This window comes from Anoplophora glabripennis, unplaced genomic scaffold, assembly GCF_000390285.2.
Source record: "Anoplophora glabripennis isolate ALB-LARVAE unplaced genomic scaffold, Agla_2.0 scaffold170, whole genome shotgun sequence".
In the NCBI taxonomy this organism is placed as follows: Eukaryota; Metazoa; Arthropoda; class Insecta; order Coleoptera; family Cerambycidae; genus Anoplophora; species Anoplophora glabripennis.
This window is the reverse complement of record NW_019416299.1, coordinates 423,263-431,337: the sequence shown is the minus strand read 5'-3', so window position 1 is coordinate 431,337 and position 8,075 is coordinate 423,263. Positions and strand designations below refer to the sequence as shown.

The 8,075-nt window shown below is 33.3% G+C and overlaps 1 protein-coding gene across 1 annotated transcript in view; it reads left to right on the top strand.

Annotated features, from left to right (window-relative positions):
- Positions 1 to 4,893: 4,893 nt before the first annotated feature.
- The window catches only part of LOC108903968, a 7,321-nt gene continuing 4,139 nt past the window's right edge, over positions 4,894 to 8,075 (top strand). The window contains exon 1 of the mRNA XM_018706319.1: positions 4,894 to 5,169. Within this exon, the coding sequence (XP_018561835.1) occupies positions 5,109 to 5,169 (61 nt within the window). The 5' untranslated portion in view covers positions 4,894 to 5,108. The remainder of the gene's footprint in view (positions 5,170 to 8,075) is intronic.

Here is an 8,075-nt window from a genome sequence, read left to right as displayed (position 1 = left end):
ATATTGGGTGAAAATATATATAAACATTTGTGTTCGTTTAAGTTTTATGCGCATTTGCCCAACAACATACTCATAATTTAACACAGACAATGAACGGGATATTACTCATAATTTAACACAGACAATGATGGGATATTACAATTGTAAACAGCGTCTCGAAAATTCACCACACTTTCCATTCGTGTCCACAAAGCCGGATTTCGGAGAGTGAAAATTCTCTGAATATAACGGAATTCGGACCTAATAAAAGACAACACCCTGTGATGCCGTGGCTGGGTGTGACCAAACGTCAACCCTGGGAATCGGCAGTTCAGTAACCAGGAACGGAATCCTGGCGAGTGTTCCGGTAGCCAATCAATTAGATCCGCAAGTCCTGCAATTCTGTACATTTTTAATATAATTTGTTAAAAAAAACCTATTTAAGTGCTCTAATATCTCGTAAAAACTTCACATGTCTTCAGAAACAACTGAACAACGGCCAATGCGCGCCGTTTCCAAACTTTAAAAACCTGGTTCCGTTAAAAACAAAGCATCGCCACCGTATTGTTACTATTTCCACATACATCATAAAATTTTCAACATCGAATTTCCTGGAACCGACGCATTCGGAAGTGACAGACTATTTGCTGCATTAAATTGCACACAAACACGGCGATATCACTTTATCATCACCTCCCAATGTCACCGCAGGCAGCAACGTAGTTGTTCCAGTCCAGTTTTATCCAACTTTTCGAGGCACGCGGAACGAGAGAGGCCACGAGTCTGTTTCTGAATATGTCCGCAGACCTTCCATGGTCCCAGAAACGATAGCCGCGATATTTCCATGCGTAAAAACGTTAGAAATTGGAAAATAATCTACCGCGGTTGATCGCGGAAAGGTTGGATGAGGATTTATTAGGAAACAAGTGAATAATTTGACTTTTGACATCTTCCATATTGTTTTCTTCTCTTTGTGAAAGCTGCTTTCTTGATTTTTAATTAAACAAAGAAGATATTTTAAATACGATTGAAATAGAATCAGTTACAAAATAAATAAGCAAGTTTATGTCCAATATTTGTTGAAGTTATTTGTTCCTCACTTTAAATGTTTATTAAAAAAATGAATAAATTAAATAATTTTTTACATATCACCTACTTGAACATTGAGGTTTTAAGAAAATAACACTTAGTTTTAGAGATTTTGGAGGGTTATACAGGGTGTTTCTGAAAAAAGTGTGTTACTTGAAAAGGGTGATAGAAAATGAGCAACATTTACTAAGTAACTGATGGTCTAATTGCTTCTGTTTTCGAGAAAATTAAGAAAATTAACCATAAATGTTGGCCGACCTTGTGCATCTTGTGCACGTGCAATGTGTGTTGCAATATTACTGCCGTATAAAACTACCTATGCGTACTATGGGAACAATTATTACACCCCTATCATGTACAAAGTGTTCAGATATTAAATAACAACGATTTTCAGCTCCGTGTGGAATTTTGCCAGTGGGTTCGACATCAAATAGCGCAAGATCCGGATATTACAAGCATACTAATTTTTAAAACACTCACTCTTGGTGTGATGCTAATCTTCAGGTTGTACAGAGATCTCGGTTTCAGCAACGGTTTTCAGTGAGTGTGGTGTGGTGTTTTTGGTGACAGAATTGTGACCGTCGTTTGGAAGCGTGTTTATCAGCACATGGAAACAACTTTGAACAATTTTTATAAAGCATACCATCTATTGGTAAGTAATTCGTTTGTTCGTTTAATTTTTGTGTTACTTTCAAACGAGATTAGAATAAACTTCAGCAGTTACGAACACAAAATTTAAACCGTCAAAACCGCCATCAGCGCTTTTGTATTGCTACGCGCGACTGGTACAGCTGGTTGCCGCATTTCAATCTCAAGTGTCATATACATACAACATTTTATTCAACAGTTGCAATTTTATAACAAAAACAATCTTGAAGCGATGTTTTAAAAAGTCTGCTTAACTTTTTAGTCTTGGTTGTCGATTTCGTTAGCCATAGTTGTTGATAAACAACAAATTCTTCTTTTAATATGGCCCATACTGCCATGTAATTAATATTTAACTAAAAAACAGCCTTTCTAGTGCTGGCGTCCGATTCGTCATCGACCAAATTCAATATTGCTTCTCTTTCCACCACCTGTCACTCAAAACATCTGCAAATTTAAATTTCCCGGTTCATAGAATCACCTGTTGCGCCCTCTGGCAACTCAGATGTTAATAATCTTCTGTTGAGCCGACAAGCTAAACGCCGATTTTATCAAGTTACAAAACGCCCTTTCATTACTAATTTTATAGTCGTTACTCTATGTATGCGCTTCTATCCTTTCCTTTCCCTAATCTTTTGTTCCCACATTGTATGAATTGTAATATAATAAATTTTTTTCTACAACCATCACAAAACTATGACATTGTTTGACTGTCAGAAGTTTCTAAGCTTGACATACTGCCACTACCTTCATTTTTGGAGCAATTTTCAAAGCAGTCCAACACGTTTTCATTGCTTGGTTTATCACTACCACTATCAGCTTTCAGTATTCTGTTCGTAATATTTTCTTTATTCAAAATTAAAAGTCCGGGTGGGCGTAAAGCAACATATTTTCGATAAAAACTTGAATAATTGTCTCCCAGCACAATAAAAGAACGTGGTCTCCTGGTTTTGGTATTGGGAATTTTTATAATTAAGGCGGATTTCACATCTTCAACAGCATCAATTGTTAAATTGCCTAATTCATCAGAACGGCATGCGCCTGCAACCCCAATATTATGACAACCTATAAAAAAGCTTTTTAAAAATTTTCTTCTTTTATTTTTAAAGCGTTTACCTTCATCATCAAATATAAATTATCAGGTGCACTATTCAAAAAGCAATCAACTTGCTCCTTTGTAAATACTCGCGATCTTTTCGGTACATATCCCTCATTTCGTGTCTCGGGAAAAGCACGTAACTTTGAATATTTGCTTATATCAGTCCTCTTCTTTATATCCAACGTTGATCGCAACATTGAATATTGGGACCAATACGTTGACGGCTTAATTTTATTTGCTAAGTTTGAGAAATACACCATCAATATATCTTCTAAATAAAACTTAATGTTTTTTTTTCTTTTCATCAATCCATAAAACGTTGGTAGACACATTCATAAATTTCTCGAGATTTCTTTGGAGAAGATTCAAAGAAACCTCTTTCCCACACTTCAATATCTCCTCAGGTACACCTAAATCTTGATTAGATTCCATTTTTAGAGAGTTTTCAGCAAATTGTACCCATTGACCTGTAGTTTATAAGGTCTATGATTGAACTACAAACAATCACAAATGAACTCAGTTAGCAATATGGCGACTAATGTTTGACAAAGTATCCATGACTACATCGATATATCCTACTTACGTACTTTGCTTTATTCTCCAAAATTTGCTCGCCACAAAAACAAAATTTTTAATCCTAACATAAAATATAGATACTATTGTTTCTTAAATATCATTAAATTTACAAAAAAAAAAGTAAGAGATCAAATTTGTTTCAAATAAGTCGTGCTATCTAAAACAGATTTTTAAATGAATATGTTCGCGATAGGAAAAGAATTGCAAAGATAATTATTTGTAAGGAAAGTGTAATAAAAATTATATTTTTATCTCCCCATTTGAAAGGTCATAATTATCACATATTTACGTCCTATATATCTTATCTAGTGACCCTATATCACTGTTTCCCAATTACAGTGGGTGGCCAAATTATTAGGGACAGTACTCATATTTATGAAGTTTCTAGTTGAAATTTTTGTTTTGAAAAAAACAAACAGGTCTTCACAAGGTTTTTTTCTTTTATATTGCAGCTAGTACTGTTATGAATATTTTTTTTGAGGGGCAATCTGATATCCTGCATCGTTTATCAGGTAAGTGATGTAACTCTTCGTATGGTGGTAGCTTGTTAAAAACTTTTGTTACAGTAAGATGCTAAAAAATATTTCTGAATCGTTTTTCGTTAGTTTTTCCTGTCACAAATTATCAAAACGTTATTGATATGTCGTATAGAATTACTATAATAAACAATGAAGGAATTGTAATTTCCCAAATGACAGTTCGAAGGTGATTGGCAGAAGAAAACCCGATCTGTCGTTGTCGACCAAAAAAACACCTTTGATGGAGGTTATGAAGAAGATGCGGCTGTAATGGACCCAATAACTCCAGAATATGACTGCATTCGAATGAGAACAACTAATTAAAATAATGTTAATAAAGATTTGTTTGTGATAATCTCAATATTTTCCGACGAATCAACGTTTCAAATTTTCGAACAACGTCGAACTCCAACAGAATTCTAAAGTCTGTATAGAGAGCATGCCTCGAGACATAAAAGCTCTAATTGCGGCAAAGGGTGCATCATTAAATACTAACATTAATTTTAGCAAATTTCGATTAATGCACATATAGCTTTTACGGGAAAAATAAATAGTTTCGCCCACGTAACTCGTTGTTTTATGATCTTAAATAATACACTCTTTTGAATAGAAAATAGCTGCAAGCCATAGAACCAACTGTTTGTCCAAAAAATTCAGTCAAACTAGAAAAGAGAAGAAACTGAATACTGTCCCTAACAATTTGGCCACCCAGTGTACATACTAAGTATAGAATTGTTATCGGTATACGTACATAAAAGAATGCCATCTACAAGGTAGGCAACCACCTATACAATGAAACAGCGAGACCCGGAGACACGTTTATTACAGGTAACGTTGATGATCCTGCAAACTTTTACGATGTTTAATTACTCTTTAATTGATACAGCTGTCCAAGAAAAATGGGCTTGCGAATTTTTTAAACTCCGTTTATAAAAAATTATTATAACGTTTTTTACGGCATTGTTAGAACACAGACCAAACCGTCACACTAATTGTAAGTTTCAGACGCAATTAGATCTAGTCGTTAACGATATCTGTGGTTGTGAAGACGCTTCCGAAGAAGCAGTTACTTGGGCCGTCCCCAAACGAGTTCTCGCATTTTTTGTTATCGCCTTGTTTACAAAGCGGTCATTCTTCTGCAAAGTACCGTTGGCAAAACAAATCGAAAAACGAATCCCGGCCTATACAGTTCACAGTCGACGATGGCGACAGCAGCAGCGACCCTTCTCCTTCTGGTGGTAATTGCCTGTCTTCAGAAAGAAGGTAAGTCCGTATAGTAAGGGGTAGTTTTAAAAGGTTGTTTAACTGAAGCGCAGAATACACGATTTAGTTTTCAATAGTAGGTATTTTTTGCATGCGACTTTTAATCAAAGGAATATACAGAGCGACCTAAAAGTAATTGCCAAAATTTTGCCTTTAACAGATCAAAAGCGTTTGTCTAATAATTTTTTCGAAAATCTCGTATCTTTTAAGGCAATATATTTTTTAGTTTTAAATTTTAAATAAACAAGATTTTGAGACAGTGGATCATAAGACACTGGCATTTCAGTGGTTATAAAATACCGTACAAAACATTTAAGTTTTTGAAAAAAATTGTCAAAAAAAAGTTGTTACATTTGATGAGTTAAGAATATAGCCAAAATCTTTGCATTTATTTCTTGAATTCTCTGTACATTTGCGGTATTTGTTGATAATTTCTAACTGATAAAACTAACTCGTTGTTATTCCTCAAACATATTAGATTTTACATTGACGTAGCACGGAATTTCCCCTATGTAAAACGAAAATTATGTAGATGCCTAAACTAAAACAACCTTATTGTTCCTTCGATTGTTTCCGTGGCCTTGAATTTTATTTTAAACTTCGTAACATCTGGATTGACTTAATTAAAAGTCTGCGACTGTCTTAACTTTGTTTACATCATATATTTAAGTAATGTTGGGAATAATTTTTTTATTGCAACCTATTCTTATCACATAATTAGTGTAATTCTTACGAGGTCCAAATTAGTTTTAATCCGTATTTACCAAATTTGAACTCTATTTTATGATATTAGGCACCATACATGAATACTTGAAAAACAAGAGAAGTGTCAGCTTTTTATTGAAATTAGCAAACCTTATTAAAATTTTATGTACTTAATAAGTTGCCCAAATATGTAAAAAGGTGTCCCAAAAGAAACGAAATATTTCATATGAGCAAAAAATTTTTTATTAATTAAAAAGTTTGGCAATGTTTGCGCACAATCTCAGCTACACACTCTCCGTACTTGTAATGAATTTTCACAATTTTCACTCGCTCATCCGTCCAATAGCGTTCCATTTTGTCTAACCGCAACGTGATTACTACAACATGTAACCCAGCGCAATGCTGCCAATACTTCGGAATGAAAATGGCACACAATCCAAATCCTTAGTTATTTTTGGGACACCCTATAGGATGAGATTCGTCAGTCGTATAATCTTCTCTAAACCTTCTATGAATTCTCAACAAAACTCAAGAAGCAAGAAAATTTTTGCAGAAACTAAATTTAAATTATGTTCCCAAACTTCAATTCAAAATAAAGTTAAATTCAAACAAATGTAAACAAAGGTTTTTATTATTTTAACATTAATAACATAAATAAAAATAATAAAAACGTAATTCTAAACCACTACAATATACAGGGTGATGGTGCTCGACCACATTATGCCGTAGCCGTGTGTGGTTTTCTTAATCAGAACTTTCCAAATCACTGGATAGGACGCGGGGTTCAATTGAGTGGCCTCCCAGACCGCCAGATCTAACGCCCTTAGACTTTTTTCTTCATTGATAATAATTTGTCTTATTCTTTAAGAGATGATTTTTTTGTCATATCAAAAACAAAATTTAAAAAGTTGTGTCGTCGTGAACAGAATAGAAAAAGCTTTGAAATGAGTTGTCACTCAACATAAGGTGCTATTTAAAGATTAAGGGCACTTTACACCCCTGTCTAAGGGGTAGCTTCCAAGACACCATAACTTGTCCCCCTTGACAAGAAAATCGACGTATCTCAGATTTTTTTTTGTTTTTTTTTTAATTCCGATATTTTCAGGTGGGAAGGTTTAGTTGAAACACCCTGTATAACAAAAACAACACAAGTATAGTAATATAAAAAAAATATCAGTATAAATGAAACAAAAAAAAACCTGAGTATTAACTCCTGTATTAGCCAGTAACGTTGCCGATGTTCTTCGGAATGAATGGTTTGTATATGTTTCAAGATGTTCTAGATTCAAAAACTGTGCAATCTTATTAGGAATCATAGAAAGGGTATTCTTGCCGATTGGTTGGTGGTAACATCTATCTGCTTGATAGCATGAAATTTCAGTTTTAATTTCCAATCTTGATATATTTCTTGAGAATCTCTAAGTGAAAAACAGAACCCAGACGCAAAAGTCATTATTGTAACCGTACGTAACATACCATTTGGAATTAATAAAAAAATAAAAAATTGTACCTATATATTAAAAAAATTTAAAAATAAAGTAAGTTCTTTTTAAGGACAAGATTGGTATATAATACTTTTAATATAATTTTGGCTTGAACTAAGTCAATGTTATTTAGAGAACTAAATAAAGGAAGATGTTCTAGCACAACTTCACTATTTTAGCAATAACTTGAAAACGAAAAAAGATATCGACCTCCGGTTTGTGTATTTGTTTTCCTTATTGAATGGTCTATCAACTATATCTTTGCATTTAATTTTTTTAGTAAACAGAGACAATTACAAAACTTTCTCATTAGCGTCTTCTACCGTTGCGCAGGAAAATAATATTTTTATTCCCATGTCATAAATATAAATTTTGTTAATAGTTCTTTAAAATGAGCCATCGTTTATTGAAATCGATTAAGGCATTCAGAAGTTATGACAATTTAAAAATTTCATGATGAAACACATGACCTTTGTCTTTTATATCTTAGGTACTGCATCTCCATTTTCCTTTTCACTTATTTATTTATTTCATTTATTTATTTATTTATTTAATTTAATTCACCCAACGGGAGAAACCCAATTACAGGATGAATATTACAGCTACAATAAATACACATTAACACAAGAAACATAAACATTTAAAATAAGTATAAATAAAAATTACCAAAAAGTACAAACCTTAATCAGAAACAATGGTCAGTCAATCAATAAAAAA